An 18,547-nucleotide genomic window follows, 5' to 3' on the forward strand; every position below is an offset into this window, starting at 1 on the left:
AAGCCTCCCCACTGTCTTTTCCTTCACAAATCCTGTCTTAAGGGTATGTCTGTGTTTGAATAGGGGGTGAGCCTGTGACCTGGCCAGGAACTAAGTATTTATCATTACAAAAGAATGGCCAGGCTCCCCAGGAAATCCAATCAAGTAACCTGCCAGACAGGAGATAAACAACAACAGGAGAAAAACAATATTCAAATTTCTGTTTTAGACCGCCTTTTCTGTGATGTATCTGAAGGGTGGTCTTAGATTACACCCCTTCTGTGATGTATGTATGATGTTTCTGGGGGTGGGCTTGATCTACAGGGAGGCAATTTCAAAAGTCTTTATAAGGCCTTGCACACCATTTTTCTGGGTCCCTCCTCTCTCCTGCAGGTGAGGGGAGCACCCTGTTGCAACAAATCAATAAAGGCCAAGCCTACAGGCTGCTGTTTTGCTCCAAGTAATCCTGGTTGGTGTCTTTGTTTTTGTCCAAGGGAGCCCTCGGATTTTTCCATTAACATGTTTTATGCAGGACTATTTTTTCTAGAAAAAGAGGAACCAGAACTCACCATGAACACCTCCCTTGTTCTCTTAGAATGGCAACGGCAGGAGAGGTGCCGGAACAGGGAGTTTTGGCTGAAAAAAAGCCCTGGTTTTATGGATGATTTGTTAATCATATAATATGACGCATGCAATAGCTGTGATGCTCTGTTCTGGTTACTTGTAAGTCGCTTTGGGATTTGTTTGAATGAAAACCAGCATAGAAATAGAAGAAATGAAATGAGGGGGGGGAGGTTTTGCCCCAGAAAGTGGACGGTCGCCCGTTACTATTTCCCAAGGGTTCTGCAGGGCTGGTTCTTTAACATGGGGTGCTGTCTGCAGGGAACCCTCCCTGCTCCCTTGCTTGGGGCTGAGAAGGCCTGCTTCCTCCCTCGCCCTCCTGGCAAGTCGGGGTCTGGATTTGCCCATCCCCTTTTGGCTCCCAGCCAGAGAAGGTGAGGGAGGAGGCTGGACAGTCTGCATCACTGGCCAGGAGCCAGCGCTCAGATGGAGATGCAGGGGAACCCCAGAAGAGACTGGAGGGATACTTCATGGGGGGCACCCAGGAATCCAAAGAAAGAAAAGCGGGAGGCGTCCAAGGAAACTGGTGTGGCTGCATAAGCAGCTTACAGATGAGCTGAGAGTTAAGAAGGGCCTGTACACTATAAGAAATGGAAGAAAGGGGAAATCACAAAGGAGGAATATTCACAAGCTGCAGGGAGAAGGTTAGGCTGGCTAAAGCTCAGAATGAGCCCAGGCTTGCAAGGGAGGTATAAAATAATAATACTGTACAGTCATACCTCAGGATAAATACGCTTCGGGATGAATATTTCCGGGTTGCGCTCTGCGGCAACCCAGAAGTAACGGAGAGCATTACTTCCGGGTTTCACCGCGTGGGCATGCGCAGACGCTCAAAATGACGTCACGCGAATGCGCTGAAACGCGACCTGCGAACGCACAGACACGGGTTACGTTCGCTTCAGGATGCAAACAGGGCTCTGGAACGGATCCCGTTCGCATCCCGAGGTACCACTGTAAAGGTTTCTTCACTATGTCCGAAGTAAGAGGAAGAGCAGGCAAGTGGGAGGTCCTCTCTGTGGGGAAGACTGAGAAATGCTCTTGGATGACAGAGAAAGGGGAGAACTGCTCAACACCTACTTTGCCTCTGTCTTCATCCCAAAAGAAAGCGATACCCAGCCTGGGGATGACAGAATAAATGTTGTAAGGAGGGAGCTGCAGCCCAAGACAGGAAAATAGATAGTAAGGGAACACCTAGATACTCGTTTGTTGTTGTTTAGTCATTTAGTCATGTCCGACTCTTCGTGACCCCAATGAATTCAAGTCTCCAGGGCCTGATGATCTGCATCCAAGCTTACTAAAGGAGCTTGTGGGTGGAATTTCAGAGCCTTTGTCTGTGATCTTTGAGAATTCTTGGAGAACAGGTGCACAGACGAGAGGCGGGCAAATGTTGTCCCCATCTTCAAAAGGGGGGGCAAGGAAAACCCAGGCAACTACTGACCGGTGAGCTTGACATCAATACCGGGGAAGGTCCGAGAACAGATAATACAACGATTGGTCTGTGAGTGTTTAGAAAAGGATGCTGTGATTACTAAAACTCAGCATGGGTTTCTCAAAAATAAGTCATGCCAGACGAATCTCATTATTATTTTTTGGATGGAATTACAAACTTGGTGGACCAGGGAAATGCTGTGGACATAGTGTATCTTGATTTCAGTAAGGCTTTTGACAAAGTCCCCCATGATATTTTCGTGAGGAAGCTGGTAAAATGTGGGCTGAATGAGGCAACTGTTAGGTGACTTTGTATCTGGTTGACTGACTGAACCCAAAGAGGACTCCAGAATGGTTCCTCATCATCCTGGGGAAAAGAGACCAGTGGGGGCTGCAGGGTTCTGCCCTGAGCCCGTTGTTGTTCAACACCTTTATAAATGACTTGGATGAAAGAATTGAGGGGATGCTCATCAAATTTGCAGATGACGCCAAACTGGGAGGGGTAGCTAATGCCGGGGAAGACAGGATCAGAATTCAAAATGACCTTAACAGATTGGAGAACTGGAGTCACTTGGAAGTTACAAATAGGCTTGAGATTATAATAATAATGGGTTGTAAAACACTAAGGACTAGATATAATAAAAGAGAAGAAGACAGTAAATAAAAGGAGTTAATTTTATTAGAAATAAGATCTTGGAGAACTGTTACAAGGTGATATAATGAAATTCAGTTGGGGGGATTTGAGGAAGTGTTTTAACAATGAAAGTTAAATTAGGTAATAGAAGTAATAATTGTTTTTATGTTTTTCTTTGTTGTATTGCAAAGTGTTTTCTTTAGTTGTTTGTTATGCAGTGTTATTCTTTTTGTTATAAATCTGGAAAAGCAATATATTTTTTTAAAAAAACCTCCTCAAAACAGATTGGAGAACTGAGTACAAGCCAACAAAATTAATTTCCATAGGGACAAATGTCAGGTTCTGCAGTTAGGCAGGAAGAACCAGATGCACCAGTATAGTGTGGGGGACACCTGGCTTGCTAGCAGGACATGTGGAAAGGATCTCTGGGTCTTGGTGGACCACAAGCACAACATCCTTCTGGACCATCTAGAGGGGCGGGGAGCTGGGGGAACTGTTATACAGTGGTTCCGCTCTTTCCTCCTGGGCCGGGTCCAGAAAGTGGTGTTGGGGGATGAGTGTTCAGACCTGTGGGCCCTCACTTGTGGGGTGCCTCAGGGTTCCGTCCTCTCCCCCATGCTTTTCAATATCTACATGAAGCCACTGGGAGAGATCATCAGTGGGTTTGGGCTGGGTGTTCATCAGTATGCAGATGATATCTAGCTCTACCTCTCTTTCAAATCAGAATAATTGAAGGCGGTGAAGGTCCTGTGTGAGTGCCTGGAGGCAGTTGGAGGATGGATGGCAGCTAACAGATTGAGGATGAATCCTGACAAGACAGAAGTACTATTTTGTGGGAACAGGAGGAGGGCAGGTGTGGAGGACTCCCTGGTCCTGAATGGGGTAACTGCCCCTGAAGGACCAGGTGCAGAGCCTGGGAGTCATTTTGGACTCACAGCTGTCCATGGAGGCACAGGTCAGTTCTGTGTACAGGACAGCTGTTTACCAGCTCCATCTTGTATGCAGGCTGAGACTCTATCTGGCCACGGACTGTCTCGCCAGAGTAGTGCATGCTCTGGTTATCTCCCGCTTGGAGTACTGCCACATGCTCTACGTAGGGCTACCTTTGAAGGTGACCCAGAAACTACAACTAATCCAGAATGCGGCAGCTAGACTGGTGACTGGGAGCGGCCACCAAGACCACATAACACCGGTCTTGAAAGATCTACACTGGTTCCCAGTACATTTCTGAGCAAAACACAAAGTGTTGGTGCTGACCTTTAAAGCCCTAAACGGCCTCGGTCCAGGATACCTGAAGGAGCGTCTCCACCCCCATCGTTCTACCCGGACACTGAGGTCCAGCGCGAAGGGCCTTCTGGCGGTTCCCTCACTGCAAGAAGCCAAGTTACAGGGAACCAGGCAAAGGGCCTTCTCAGTAGTGGCACCCGCCCTATGGAACGCCCTCCCACCAAGTGTCAAAGAGAAGAACAACTACCAGACTTTTAGAAGACATCTGAAGGCAGCCCTGTTTAGGGAAGCTTTTAATGTTTAACAGACCACTGTATTTTAATACTTTGTTGGAAGCCGCCCAGAGCAGCTGGGGAAACCCAGCCAAATGGCCGGGGTATAAATAAATTATTATTATTATTATTATTATTATTATTATTATTATTATTATTAGTCAACAGATTCCCTGTCACTTTTGTTATCCCCATTTTTTTTAAAAAAAGTATTCGCCCAGGACGATATCTATTTTTACCTCCCCACCCCCATTTTATGTTGTTATTTCTATGTATATCATGCTATGGCCACACGGCTAATGCAATAAAATCAGTGTGATGCGGCAGCGAAAAAAGGCTAAGGCTATTCTAGGCTGCCTCAACAAAAGTAGAGGGTCCAGATCAAGGGGAGTCAGAGTCCGACTCTTCTGCCTTAGCCAGACCACACCTGGAATACTGTGCCTAGCATAAGGGAAGCCTCAAAGGCAACAGTGGTGACTCTGGCCAGAGGCCCACCTAGTCCAGCAACCTCTTCTCACCTGCAAGGAAGATCCAAGCACATGATCCCTCTCCCACAGTTTCCAGCAACTGGGATCCAGAGGCAGGAGGAGAAGGAAATGGGATCCCTCCTGGCAAGTGAGGAGCAGGGCAGAGAGAGCCCTTCACTACAGTCTGAAGCTGGTCTAAAGTCGTAAAGAATCATAATTTGCCCCAGGACTCCCAGTCATACTGCCAATTAATTAGCAAAATTTCTATACAGTGCTGTTTGATTGTACATTACATTATATACTGCTTGATTGTACATTAAGCTGTTTCCCCCCAAAAAAATTATATTGTATTGTATTGTATTGTATTATACACATACACACAAACTACAATTGCCCATTGAAAAGCCAATTGTAACAGCTCCAGGCATCTTGGGTGAAGGGGAAATGGCCTGGCCTGTCTTCAAGCAGACCCGATATGCTTTGGACTACAACTCCCATCATGCAGGGCCTGCACTGACTGAGGCTGATGGGAATTGTAGTCCAAAGAATCTGGAGGGCCCCCCTCCCCAGGTTGACCAAAGTCCAGATCTAATGGTGTTGACTGCAGTTAATAACTTATCTAACCAAACAGTTGATGCAAGTAAATAATTGTAAGAACAGGAAAGTATTGACATAGCCCAGGGGGAGGCAGCTCTCCCCATCAAGTAAAACAATAGAAATGCTTAAACTGACTGACCAATCATGTTGGTTCTGCCCCCCCCCCCACAAAAATCCTGGCTCCGCCCATGAGAAGAGCCTGCCTGCTGGATCAGGCCCCTTACTCCCGGATCCTGTACTCACAGTGGCCAACCAGATCCCTGTGGGAAATTGGCGGGTAGGATGCAGCCTGCTCACCCATTTAGCAATTAAAAACCCCATATAGTTCCGGAATAATAGAAAGTCCAGCTACTTAGCCCTGCTATTTTCAGGAACTTAAAGCTCAGCTTTATCAAACGCTGAAGTCTCAGAATTGTTTGGGCCCAAGAGGGAGGGCTGGGCCAGGATCCCCTTGCACGACCCTTGGGGAGCCCCCCAGAATGGCAGCAGAGGAGCCCCCCAGTGGGGCTTGGGCTTCTTGGGGGCACATGAACAATCCCTAGACAGGGCGGGCAGAGCCGCAGAGAAGGGGGGCAAGAGGGAAGGGCAGCTTGTCTCCCCCCCTTCCGCAGCGCTGCAGACGCGCCTCCATCCCGGCACCATCTTTGGGCACTGACCCCAGGACTGCAGGTGCTGCGGGGCCCCGATCCTGCTGGGGTGGAGCGGGGGGGGGCGAGGATTGAGCAGGCCCTTCCTCCGGCCTTGCCCTTCTGCCGGGCAGGGATGGAGAGGCATCCGCTGAGCATTCCTGGCCACAGCTTTTGGGGGACCCCGGTGCCTTTCCGAGGAGCGAGGACATGCCCCCCAGCGCGCGCTGGTCCAGCCGGGCAGCCTCTCCTCCGCCGCCGGGAGCAGAAAACTGGGGGGTGGGGTGGGGTGGGGGGGAGAGCCTGCAGCCCCTGCCTTCCCTGGAGCAGACCAAAACCATCACACCATGGACAGCTCCCTAAGCAAGACCCTTTCCAGCCACAAACGTAGGACCAGACCCCACTCCGTCCCCAAAGATAAGGCCGCCCCCCCCCCAGCCCCCGAAACAGAGCGATTTGGGGATGGCGGGGTCGGGTGTCTAACTCCTTTTCTGGATCCCCTTGGCATGGAAGCGCTTTGCATGACCAGGACCCCCCGCGACTTACCTCCCCAGGTGCCCCGACGGCGCGGAGAAGCGTCCCACGGTCTCGCCCCGCCCGGTGGCCGGTGGTGTGCTCAGTGGCTGCGGGAGGCGAGCGGAGGCCGGCGGCGGAGGCCCCCGGCGCAGCCCCGCAGCATCATCCGCCGCCGCCGCCGCAGCCAATCCCGGGGCTCCGCTCCGTCCCGGTCCCGCGCCCGCTTCGCCCCGCCGCTGCCCGGAGCGCTTTCCAGGAAGGCAGGCAGGCAGGGAGACGGGCGCGCGTGCGGGCGCGGACCCAAGGATGCTGGCGGGGGGCGCGCGCCCCGGGGGGGGGGGAGCAAGGCACAAAGGAGGGCGCGCCGGGCTGGGGGCTCCGGCGGCGGCGGCGAGGAGGTCACCTTGGGCCCGTCCTTCGGCTCGCCGGCCGAGCGGCTCCCGCTCCCTCCAGCCGGGCACCGGCGCGCATCGCGGCCCCTCCTCCCGGAGTGGGGGGGGGGGAGAAGGGGGTCTTGGATGGAGAGAGGGCCGGCGGGGAGGGCGGAGTGTCTGATTCAGCCGGGGATCCTCCTCGGCGCTGGCGGAGAGGCAGGTACCGGAGGCTCCTCGCTGGGAGGGGGCGGCTGCTGGGGGTCTTTGTCGGAGTGGTTTACGACCAGGGAGCCCGGGAGGCCCTTTGGCGAGCAGGGGACAGCGGAGGAGGGCGCGCCCGCCGCCGAGAGGCCGGCGCCCAGCCCCGCCAGCCGCGCCTGGCACGCTTCACACGAGCGCGGAACCCGCAAGCTGGCGCCAGGCGCCCCACCCACCGGCGCCCGGCTCGCTTTGCATGGTGGGCCGGATCTCCCAGCAGCCCTCGCGGGGGCTCCCGCTCCCCCCTCACCCCCGCATTTGGGGGGCGAGCAGAGGGTCGCCAACCTCCCCCCTCCAGCTGCGCTCCTGTGCTTTGCGCTCCGGCTCGTGCTTCTCCGCCTTGCCCGGCATTCCTTATGAAAGCCGTCTGAAGGCACAGGAGCAGCGGCGAGGCAGGAAGCCGGCCGGGGGCTTGTTTGAGGAAGCCCCCTTTCCTCCCGTGGCGCCCGTCGAGGGAGCCCCGGCTGAGCGAGCGAGCGAGCGAGCGACGCGCCGCCCCCGGCCTCTCCCGTCCTGCCTTCCCGGGCGGAGCTCCGGGCGGAAGGGCTGGCCGCTGGCGGGCGGAGGCGGGCGGCCGACGGGCGGAGAAGGGAAGGAAGGAGTCCGGCATGGCCGCAGCCTGCAAAAGGATCGCCATCTTCGGCGCCACCGGCATGACCGGCCTGGCCACCCTGGCGCAAGCCGTCGAGGCTGGTGAGAGGGGGGGCGGGGAGGGCGGCGGAGAGAGGGGACCCCGTCCCTGCACAGCCCCCCAGCCTGGCGACGTGGCCCTGCTGCCGCCCCTCGGGGCGCCCGTGGGGGACCCTGCCGCCCACGGCCCCGCTGGTCGGAGCGCAGCTGCAGCCCCCTCGCGCCGGGGCGGCTTTCCTGGCCGGGGCCCCCCAACCGGTGGTTAATAGTTTCCCAATTGCTGCGCCGCTTTCGTCCTCCTGGCGAGAGCCCGGCAGGGGAGGCTTTGTCAGAGAGAGAGAGAGAGAGAGAGAGAGAGAGAGAGAGAGAGAGAGAGAGAGAGAAGCTCCCTCCTGGCTGAGATGCGAGGCTGGGTGGCTTGGACCCATTTCAGTGCCTAATAAGCAAGGAAAGGTGCCTCTGTGCTCCCGCAACTGGGATAAAGACCCCAGGATCTAATCCTTTCCTTGCTGCATTTATGTCCCCGCTTACTCCTCCAAGGAGCTCAGTGTGGTGTGCAGGATTCTCCCAGCCCTCATTTAATCCCCACAACAAGCCTGTGAGGTAGGCGAAGGCTGAGAGAGGCAGGGGCTGGATGCCAGTTGAGCAGGAGGTGGGAGGGAGTTGAACTCTGGTATCTCCCAGGTCCTCGTCTGACACACTAACCGCTAGGCCACACTGCTTCCCAGTATTCTTAATAGAATTATTTTCTCTCCCCGCCTCCTTAACCAGCCAGCTGTTCCCTCCCACCTTGTGCACTGAGAGATAAAGGGGTGGGGTTGTTATCAGAAGTGGCCAGGAGACGGTTGCTGCTGTTGGTGTTACTGGAGGGCCGGGAGGAGGAGCAGATTCGGCCCCTGCCACAAGAGGAGCCTGGGCCTTTGCGGGCGAACTTTTGGGTCCAGGCAAGGCTGAGCTCCTTTGTGCAGCAACGACAACCCTGCAGAGCTGAGCGGGATGGGAAGGCCTTGTGTCCTGGGCCAGGAGAGTGTCCAGCTTAAGTCCCTTCCTTTGGCCACCTGGGCTGACCAACTGGGCCACCGCCACTGCTTTGCTCTTTTGGCCTTCAGGGGCCGCACGGCCCAAAAGGACCCAAAAGAACTTGGGGTTCTGCCGAAGCTCCCTTTGCAGCTCAGCAACAGCCCACACAGCAGCAGCAGGTGGGTGGGGAGACCTTGCCCGGACTTGATCGGATCTTGCTCCACCTGAGATTCTCCTGACAGAAACCCTCAGGCAGGTCTCACTCTCAACCTCTGGGTGGGTGCCAAGAGGTCCAGCTGCCGCAGTGCCAACACTTGTGCCAGGACAGCCAGGGAAGCTCCTCTGGCCAGCCTGGGTTGCCACATTTGTGGGAACTATTTTGGGGAGGAACGCATCTCCGAGAAGGTAATGCTTGGGGTGATCAGGTGGCCCAAGAATCATAGAATGGTAGAGTCGCAAGGGGCCCCAGGGTCATCTAGCCCAACCCTGTGCAATGCAGGAATCTCCGTGACATGTGGCCACCCAACCTTTGCTTAAAAACCTCCAGGGAAGGAGAGTCCACAACTTCTGCCGGGAGTCTGTTCTGCTGTCAGCTCTTCCTGTCAGAAAGTTCTTCCTGATGTTGAGTTGGAATCTTCCTGCCTGACATTTGAGTCATTGGTTTCGCTCCTCCCCTCCAGTGCTGGAGAAAACAAGCTCCTCTCCATCCCCAAGCCCTCAACTATTCCTCACAAATAGGACTTAGTTTCCAAATAATAATAATAATAATAATAATAATTTATTATTTATACCCTGCCCATCTGGCTGAGTTTCCCCAGCCACTCTGGGCGGCTCCCAATCAAGTGCTAAAACAATACAGCATTAAGTATTAAAAGCTTCCCTAAACAGGGCTGCCTTCAGATGTCTTTTAAAGATAGGATAGCTGCTTGTTTCCTTTACATCTGGTGGGAGGGTGTTCCACAGGGCAGGCGCCACTACCGAGAAGGCCCTCTGCCTGGTTCCCTGTAGCTTTGCTTCTCGCAATGAGGGAACCGCCAGAAGGCCCTCGGCGCTGGACCTCAGCGTCCGGGCAGAATGATGGGGGAGGAGACGCTCCTTCAGATATACTGGACCGAGGCCGTTTAGGGCTTTAAAGGTCAGCACCAACACTTTGAATTGTGCTCGGAAACATACTGGGAGCCAATGTAGGTCTTTCAGGACCAGTGTTATGTTGTTCCAGCGGCCGCTCCCAGTCACCAGTCTAGCTGCCACATTCTGGATTAGCTGTAGTTTCCGAGTCACCTTCAAAGGTAGCCCCACGTAGAGCGCATTGCAGTAGTCCAAGCGGGAGATAACTAGAGCACGCACCACTCTGGCGAGACAGTCCGCGGGCAGGGAGGGTCTCAGCCTGCATACCAGGTGGAGTTGGTAGACAGCTGCCCTGGACACAGAATTAACCTGCATCTCCATGGACAGCTGTGAGTCCAGAATGACTCCCAGGCTGCACACCTGGTCCTTCAGGGACACAGTTGCCCCATTCACGACCAGGGAATCTCCCCCACCCGCCCGCCCCCTGTCCCCCAAAAACAGTACTTCTGTCTTGTCAGGATTCAACCTCAATCTATTAGCCACCATCCATCCTCCAACTGCCTCCAGGCACTCACACAGGACCTTCACCACCTTCACTGGTTCTGATTTAAAAGAGAGGTAGAGCTAGATATCATCTGCATACTGATGAACACCCAGCCCAAACCCCTTGATGATCTCTCCCAGAGGCTTCATATAGATATTAAAAAGCATGGGGGGGGGACAGAACCCTGAGGCACCCCACAAGTGAGGGCCCAGAGGTCTGAACACTCACCCCCCACCACCACTTTCCAAACCCTTCATCCTCTTGCTTACCCTCATGGGGCCATTGAAAGGGACCTCTAGTAACATCCAGTCCAACCCCCAGAAGTGCAGGAATCACAGCCACAAATCCCTGACGGAGGGCCATCCAGCCCTCGGAAAGTTCTTCCCTTGGTTCAGATTCCGTCCTGCCTCCCTCACCTCCCTCCTTCCTGTTCCCTTTCCCACTTCCCCTTGGGAGCTCTGCCCCACCAGCACAGCCTGTGGGGTCACCCTGGGGCAAGGGCCCCGGCCTTCCTCTTTGGCCTGGCGCAGCACGGGCCGCAGGATTCGGCCTTTGCCCTCGGCTGCTTACCAAAATGCTGACACACAAATAACAATGGCTCTTTGCAATCAATAGTCCTGGGGACCAAGGAGAGGCGAGGCAGGGACTCCCGACTGTGACACCGCTGTTGAAAGGAGAAAATTCTCAGATAATAAATAAGAGGATTAGCTGAAAGAAAGTTGAGAGGTGGTGTGTGGAAAGAGGGGCCAAAATGCAACTGGGAAAACCTGTCTGAAGAGCATTGTGCGAAGGAAGCCTGGGGGAAGATGCCAGCATGGTTAAATAGCAAAGTCAAGGAAGTAGGACCAAGCAGAGCAATAAGGACATACTACTTTAAAAATAGCACATGCAATATTAAAACTAGATGCATAGGTGCAATATTTGTTTTTTGTTTTACAATCTATGGACCAGTTCCCAACCAGAGGTTTTCTAGCTAAGCAAGAAGGGATTTGAGGAGCGAATAGCTTAAAGGTGGGGCTTGTGGTTCTTTTTGACTGTCTGTTTAAATCCCCGGCTGCTGCCTTCCTGCTTTTAGTGTGACTACCGGGGGGGGGGGGGTGGCACCAAGTACCAAAAGGCACAAGGAGCAGTGCAGGGGAGGGGCAGAGAAAACGCTTCTGCTGATTCAAAGAGGCTATAGCTCAGTCTCTCCTGGGGGCGTTTAAAAGAAAAGTGGACAAGGAACGAAATGGAGGGTGGACCTAGTGGCATAGCGTCAGTTTCTGGTGCCCGGGGGGGGGGGCTGGTGCCGAGCAGGGGGGGCGTGTGTGTGCAGGGCAGGGGAGGCACCAGCCCACCCCTTGCCGCCAGAGTGACCCCATCCCCATGGGAGCAAAACGGGGCCACCCTGAACTGCCTGCCAGGCCATATACAGGGAGCTCGGCTTGCCAACATGGCCATTGGGGGCATGGGCATAGCCAGGATTTTTGTTGGGGGGGCAGAACCAACTACGCTACACCCCTGGAGAGAGCAACTTCCTGCCTGAGCAGTTCAGAAGCAGAGTCTGTCCCTGGAAGGCAGAAAAAGGGAAATGAGAGGCAGAAAGAGGAGAATCGCCTCTTCCTTTCTCCTGCATCTTGAACTGGATCAGCTGAGGGCAGGCAGAAGTGGAGGAGGCTGCCTTGCCAGGGCTCCCTGCCAGAGAGGGAGGCTGCAGTGCTGCTGGAAGGAGAGAGGGCTCTGGTGCTCGAATCCTGCAGTGCCAGATTTGCATATAAGCTAAACAAGCTCTAGCTTAGGGCCCCACTCTCTTGGGAGCCCATAAGAAATTTAAGGGGGGGCTGGGTGTAGATTTCCAAAATATAAGTTAAAAAAACAAATCAAATAAAACCTACATACAGCAACTGTGTGTTGTGTTGGCTACTAGGGTGCAAGTCCTGGGCCCTGCCTGCTCGCCTGCTCCCTCAAATATCCCTGGTTTGCTCCTTTCTATATATGGGGTGCCCACATTCCGCATGGACTGTTTGCAGGGCAACGTGCGCAAATGGCTTGAGATACCTATGAGGTCCATCAATGACCATCTAGCATATAACGGTATTCAACACACACAAAAGTGATGATTTGTTGTTGACAAAGGACAGCTGGACATACCAGGGTTTCCATTGCCTTCAGGAGCTGAGGGCCACATCAAACCTAAACCCGGCCCTGCTTGCAGGTGCTCCAGAGGCCCCCCCTGTGAGAACAGGAGGCAGGACTGGGGGAGGGGGCACTGGCCTGATTCTGCAGAACTGGGTTTCATTTCATTTCACTTTTAATTTGTATACCGACTTTCTATTTTACAATACCCAAGGTGGTTTACAAACTTCAGAAACAAAGAATGTACACCTTATAACCAGCTAATCAAATACAAAAATGCAATAATAAAACATAATTTTAACCAACTTATATAAAAAAGTAATATTCAACAATCCATTAGAATAGTATAGAAGCTAGTATATAAGCTTATAAAAATTAAACAGAAATTCACTCTTAACAGTTACAACAAATAATTTCTAAACTAAAAAAATTGTCCAGTAGCACCTTAGAGACCAACTAAGTTTGTTCTTCAGATGAGCTTTTGTGTGCACGGACACTTCTTCAGAGACAGAAGGTGCTACTGGACATTTTTCTATCTTTTATATATATTTCTACTGCGCCAGACCAACACGGCTGCCTATCTGAATTTCTAAACTATAATCAGTAAAAACAATGGCAAGTTGCAGTGCATAAAATAATGCAATACAAATTGAGAAGCAGAGACTGGGGGCGGGGGGGGGGGGCAAGGCAAGTGGAAGAGGCCTTGCCTGGCGAAGTCTCTCCCCTTGGACTGAGTGTGGTGCTGATAAGACCAAGGTGGCTGGTTCAGTCCTTGTATGCTTACCAGGGGATTAGAGGAGCCCAGACGTATTCAGCTGCTTGACCGCAATCGACAGGTAGATTGTGGGTGTGTTCCAGGTCGATTGCGGCAATTAAAAAAGTGATCACCTGGGTTCTCCTGATGGATCACTGCCCTATGTCGTGTCACCGCTGCAGCTGAGAAAGCTTGTATTCCCAGGGGCGGGGTGAGAGTGGGGGAATCGGGGAGGGCGGTTGGGCATGAGCGATTTTATGAACCTCCCCCAAAAGCTGAACAGGTTTTGCCAATCCTTCCCCAAAAAAGCTCAGCAACTCCCCACAAAAACCTTGGCGATGGGTAGATCACTGCCAGTTTTATTACACTGAAAGTAGAAGACAGTCTCTAGAGAGTTGGACGTGCCTGGACTGGACGCTCCGCAGGGTCTCCTCCGACTCTACAGTTCTCTGATTCTACGACTTTCCTTCTGTTCCTCCTTCCCGCTGCCCCTCCAGAGCTGGACAGTGGAGGCCGGGAGTCCTGGGCTTCTCCTGCCCACTTCCTGGCTGCCTCCGACCCCCGGGCCTCATCCTGCCTCTCTTTCCAGGCTACCAGGTGACGGTGCTGGTGCGGGACCCGGTCCGGCTGCCGCCGGAGCCCCACCCGGCGCAGGTGGTGGTGGGGGACGTCTTGAACCCGGCGGACGTCGACCGAGCCGTGAAGGGGCAGGACGCCGTGATCGTCATCCTGGGCACCCGCAATGACCTCAGTAGGCAAAGCTGCCCCCTCCCTCCCCCCGCCAGCCCTGCCCCCTCCCGTGACCCTTGGCTGATCTTTCTCCTCCTTCTCTCTCCCTCCCGCCAGGTCCTACCACCATGATGTCTGAAGGCACCCGGAACATTGTGGCGGCCATGAAATCCCACGGCATCCGCAAAGTCGTGGTTTGTCTCTCAGGTCAGCTGCTCCAGGCAGGACTTCTCTAAGCCAACAGGGCTGTTCTTTCTGTGTAGAGTAAGCTGAGCAAGATTGTCTTCCATGAACATGGTCTTAACAGTGAGTCCATAAGTGACTGTGGAGGCCAATTCTGTATCCCCACGTCCTTCCACAGTGGAGATATTGGTTTCCGGGAAGGAGTTGATCCCAGTGAAGGTTTGCCAAGTGTGCCTTCCTCTTTGCATGTTTCTCCCTTGTGTCCTGAGTTCGAGTGTCTTTAAAGCCCAGGACACCTTTGGTCAAGGCTGTTCTCCAACTGGAGCGCTCACAGGCACCAGTGTTTCCCAATTGTCGGTGTTTATACTACATTTTTAAAGATTTGCCTTGAGAGAGTCTTTAAACCTCTTTTGTTGACCACCAGCATTACACTTTCCATTTTTAAGTTCGGAATAGAGTATTTGCTTTGGAAGACGATCATCAGGCATCCGCACAACATGACCAGTCCAATGAAGTGGATGATGAAGAATCATTGCTTCCACACTGGTGATCTTTGCTTCTTCCAGTATACTGGTATTAGTTTGCCTGTCTTCCCAAGTGATGTGTAAAAATTTTCGGAGACCCTGTGGATGGAATCTTTTGAGGAGTTGGAGATGGGGCCCAAAATATTACAAATACCAATAGGATGTTTCTTTATCTCCTGGCTTTTTCCTGGATTAGTGGCTTATGCAAATTAAAACAACAGAGAGGAGATACAGGAGGTTAAGCATGCATAAAAGGCAATTGTTAAAAAGGAATTAAAGCAATATTTATAAAACCAAATTTTAAAATACAGGCAACCATCCCCTCCCACTTTTGCATGTGACCACACAGGAAATTGATCAAATCAAATGGTGGGAGAGAGCTGGAAAGAGGCCATCAGTGAGCCAAAGGTCCAGAAATAAAGGTTTAAAAGAAAAAAGAAATAATGGGCTCCGAAATGGCCCCTGGGATGCTGCTGTCTCACTGCCTCACTCAGCAGCTGTTGGGTGGGAAGCTGGCTTGCCGTGGCCTCGCCCTTTCCGGAGCTCTGGAGGCAAAGGTATTTCTGATACCTCTTATATCACCCTCGTCCCACACTCTGATGAGGCTCCCCACGCAGGTGCATGGTGCTTAGGGGGGGGGGGCCTGGAACGCAGCGCCTGCGTAAGGAGGAGATCTTGGGGCGCCTTTCTCCGCTGCAGGGAAAATGCCCTAAGACAGCTTGGCATGGTCTTCCTGTGACACTTTGGGCTAGTGGGCCATAGAGAGGAGAGCCTAATAGTTAGAGCGATGCGCCGTTGCCAGCAGCTTGCAACTCTTCAATGAGAGCTGAAGTGGGAATGGGGTGCAAGGGGCAGGAGGCAGGGCCAGCAGTTTAGTCGCAATACATTGAAATATGCTGTGGTGGCTGTGTTGAAGGTTGGGGCTCCCCAACAGTGGCCAGGTGGTCTGTAGACAGACAGTTAACCAGCATCTAGCACAGCTCACTACAAGAGGCAGAAAAACCTTCACCAAGACCAGTGTTGCAGTTTGGGAACGGCTGGGTTAGGGTCTCTTAAGATCCCCATGAAGATTCCCAAAGCATAGAGTATTACTTCGATTTTCAAAGCCTCTTCCAAATTCTTACCATCCCACCTCTGCCCTTCTTCACATTCTGCAGATGACTCTGGCCAGGTGGGGCTTGGACCTAGGTGCCCAAGATCAGGCCTCTGCCCCGCAGCTCTTGAGCCTTCCTTGATGGGGGGTTTGGGGTGGGGAGCACCCTTGGCCTCTGCCCCCCGCCCTGGGAGAGAGACGGGTGGGGCGCCTGCTGCAGGGTCTGATCCTGCCGCCCAGCTCTCCACTCTCCTTTTCTGGCCTTGCTTGCAGCCTTCCTGATGTGGGACCTGGACAAGGTGCCGGCCAAGCTGCGCCCAGTGACCGAGGACCACATCCGCATGCAGCAGATCCTCAAGGAGTCGGGGCTGGACTGCGTCTATGTCATGCCCCCCCATATCGCGGGTGCGTCTCTGGGCTGTGGGGAGGGGGTCGGAGGGAGGGCTCTGCAGTGGGTGGAGAGCAGATCTTCCTCCTTGGCGTGGGCGGGTGTCTGTCTAAGACACACCTCTGCTCACTGGCATTTCACAATCTCTGCTCACTGGCATCTCACAATCCCCCCAACAACCCTGCGAGGCAGGCTCAGCTGAGAGATGCAGCCACTGGGCCCCAAGGTCACCCACTGAGCTCTGTTCGCGGCCGAGGGGGGGAAGTTGAACCCTCCTCTCCCAGGTCCTGGTCCGCACTCTAACCGCTGCACCACCTGGTTCTGTGTTCCCAACCAAGGAAAGTTGACCCCCTCAATGATTTTAAAAACCAGGGAAACCCTGAAAAACATGGCAGCACAGGACACGGATGAAATCCCAGACACCATTACCGTTTAAACTACACGCCTGTTTTTATTCATCAAAGAAGCTAGGAAGGCGCAGGAGGGGAGGGAGAATTTGCGTTGGGGGGGATTTCTGCCTCAGCTGTTGGGTCTTTTAGGGGAGATCCCTCACAGGCTGCCTTCCCTGGGCCAGCTCACCTGGGCTGTCTTCCTCCGCCTCCTCCTCCAGGTGACCAGCCGCTCACCGGCGACTACACCGTGACCGTGGACACGTCCAGCGGCTCCAGAGTCATCTCCAAGCACGACCTTGGGCATTTCTTCCTCAAGTGCCTGGCCACCTCCGAGTACGACGGGAAGAACGTCTACCTCTCCAGGCACTACCCCAAGGAATGAGGCCGGCCGGCCACCATTGCCCTGTCGGCCTCTCTCTGTCTCACCGGAGGTCAATGATGAAGCCTCGTCCCATTGACAAAAGGGAAATTCTCCATCGCTGATGCCGCCCCCTCCATCCGCCCCTCTCTGCCTCGTGTGCTATAATGAGTGCCTTTCTCCCCTTAACATGAGCCATGGGGGGTGAGCTGCCCACCCAGCGCCCTCCGTGCCACAAAGGCGCCTTGACTGGTGTTGCTGCATGCCTGTGTTTTCCTGTGTTCACCAGCGGCTGTGCTTGTCCTGCTCTCCCCCGCCAGTGTCCTTGTGCAGTGATTTGAGCCGCTGTGTTCTCCCCATCACATCCCAAGAGAAGGGAGCAAGGCGAGGGGGTCCCTGGGGAATGAGGCGCTGCTTGCTTGGTCCAAGAAGTCTCTTATTGGGGTCAGAAATATGTCAGCTTCAGGAGTACACAGAACTATTGGGCAGAATAGCAGCCTGAGTGGCCAGGACCCATCGGAAGGGAGTGAGGTTTTTGTATTGTAAGACATTATTTAGCTGAAAAGGGATTGATAGATGTATTAAATGGTAAGATTACTAGCCATTACGGAGCGGTCTGGAATGGGAGTGGCTAAATCATAAAGTATTTGCATTAATGTTAATGGGTAACCTTGCTCTCTCTCTATGGCTGTGGAACCTCCTTCCCTCTTCCTTGCTGAAGAGTTCTGTGTAACGGGAAAGCTTACATACTTGTTAAGAAAAGTTAATCAAATAAAAAGTATATTTTGACCTATTTCAATCCTTCGGGTCCTGATGTCACCACCTGAGAGTTGTCTGGATGCAACTCTGGTTGAGCACCCTGTTCTCAAAGCAGCCGGCCCCATGGCAGGAGCTGAGCACAAGGGCAGTTGTCAGCAGCTACAGGGGTCCCTTGGTTCTCAAACACCTTAGTTCTCAAACAACTTGGAACCCAAACACTGCAAACCTGGAAGTAGGTGTTCCGGTTTGCAAACTTTTTTTGGAAGCTAAACGTGCTCCATTTTGAGTGTTACGCTTCTGATTTGAGTGTTATGCTGAGGTCTCTCTGTTTTTGCTATTTATTTTGTGTTTTTGTATTTGCTGCTCTTTTTGTTTTGTTTTTGTGACTGTGTGGAACCCAGGTCAGCTACTGATTGATTGATTGATTGATTGATTGACTGCAGTACATTGTTTATTGCTTTCATTTTGTGGGCCAATGGTCTTGTTAGATGGTAAAATTCATGTTAAATTTCTGTTTTAGGGGTGGTTTTTAGAAGTCTGGAACAGATTAATCTGTTTTGCATGACTTTCTATGGGAAAGCACGACTTGGTTTTATAATAATAATAATAATTTATTATTTGTACTCCGCCCATCTGGCTGGGTTTCCCCAGCCACTCTGGGCGGCTTCCATAGAAACCAAAAATACGCTAAAATATCACAGATTAAAAACTTCCCTGAACAGGGCTGCCTTAAGATGTCTTCTGAATGTCAGGTAGTAATTTATCGCTTTGACACCTGGTAGGAGGGCGTTCCACACGGCAGGCGCCACTACCGAGATGGCCCTCTGCCTGGTTCCCTGTAGCTTTGCTTCTCGCAATGAGGGAACCGCCAGAAGGCCCTCGGCGCTGGACCTCAATGTCCGGGCAGAACGATGGGGGAGGAGACGCTCCTTCAGGTATACTGGGCCGAGGCCGTTTAGGGCTTTAAAGGTCAACACCAGTACTTTGAATT

At 53.0% G+C, this 18,547-nt stretch overlaps 2 protein-coding genes across 2 annotated transcripts in view; one reads left to right on the forward strand and one right to left on the reverse strand.

Annotated features, from left to right (window-relative positions):
- Positions 1-6,468, reverse strand: part of SPTBN4 (spectrin beta, non-erythrocytic 4) — a 90,319-nt gene extending 83,851 nt beyond the window's left edge. The window contains exon 1 of the mRNA XM_081921866.1: positions 6,398-6,468. The gene's annotated coding sequence lies outside the window, so the exon portion shown is untranslated. The remainder of the gene's footprint in view (positions 1-6,397) is intronic.
- Positions 6,469-7,534: 1,066 nt separating this feature from the next.
- BLVRB (biliverdin reductase B) lies at positions 7,535-17,590 on the forward strand. The gene is made up of 5 exons (XM_081922403.1): positions 7,535-7,692; positions 13,720-13,881; positions 13,977-14,066; positions 15,933-16,064; positions 16,658-17,590. Exons 1-5 carry the CDS (start codon positions 7,608-7,610, stop codon positions 16,819-16,821), a joined length of 633 nt encoding a protein of 210 aa, XP_081778529.1. The 5' UTR covers positions 7,535-7,607; the 3' UTR covers positions 16,822-17,590.
- The last annotated feature ends 957 nt before the right edge of the window (positions 17,591-18,547 follow it).

This window comes from Podarcis melisellensis (assembly GCF_964234715.1).
Source record: "Podarcis melisellensis genome assembly, chromosome: 8".
NCBI classification, from domain to species: Eukaryota; Metazoa; Chordata; class Lepidosauria; order Squamata; family Lacertidae; genus Podarcis; species Podarcis melisellensis.

Excerpts from the sequence above, each read along its gene's own strand:
- BLVRB (XM_081922403.1), top strand. The coding sequence starts at position 7,608 with ATGGCCGCAGCCTGCAAAAGGATCGCCATCTTCGGCGCCACCGGCATG. Across the intron at positions 14,067-15,932 it reads AGTCGTGGTTTGTCTCTCAG|CCTTCCTGATGTGGGACCTG; the intron begins GTCAGCTGCTCC and ends CCTTGCTTGCAG. Across the intron at positions 16,065-16,657 it reads CATGCCCCCCCATATCGCGG|GTGACCAGCCGCTCACCGGC; the intron begins GTGCGTCTCTGG and ends CTCCTCCTCCAG.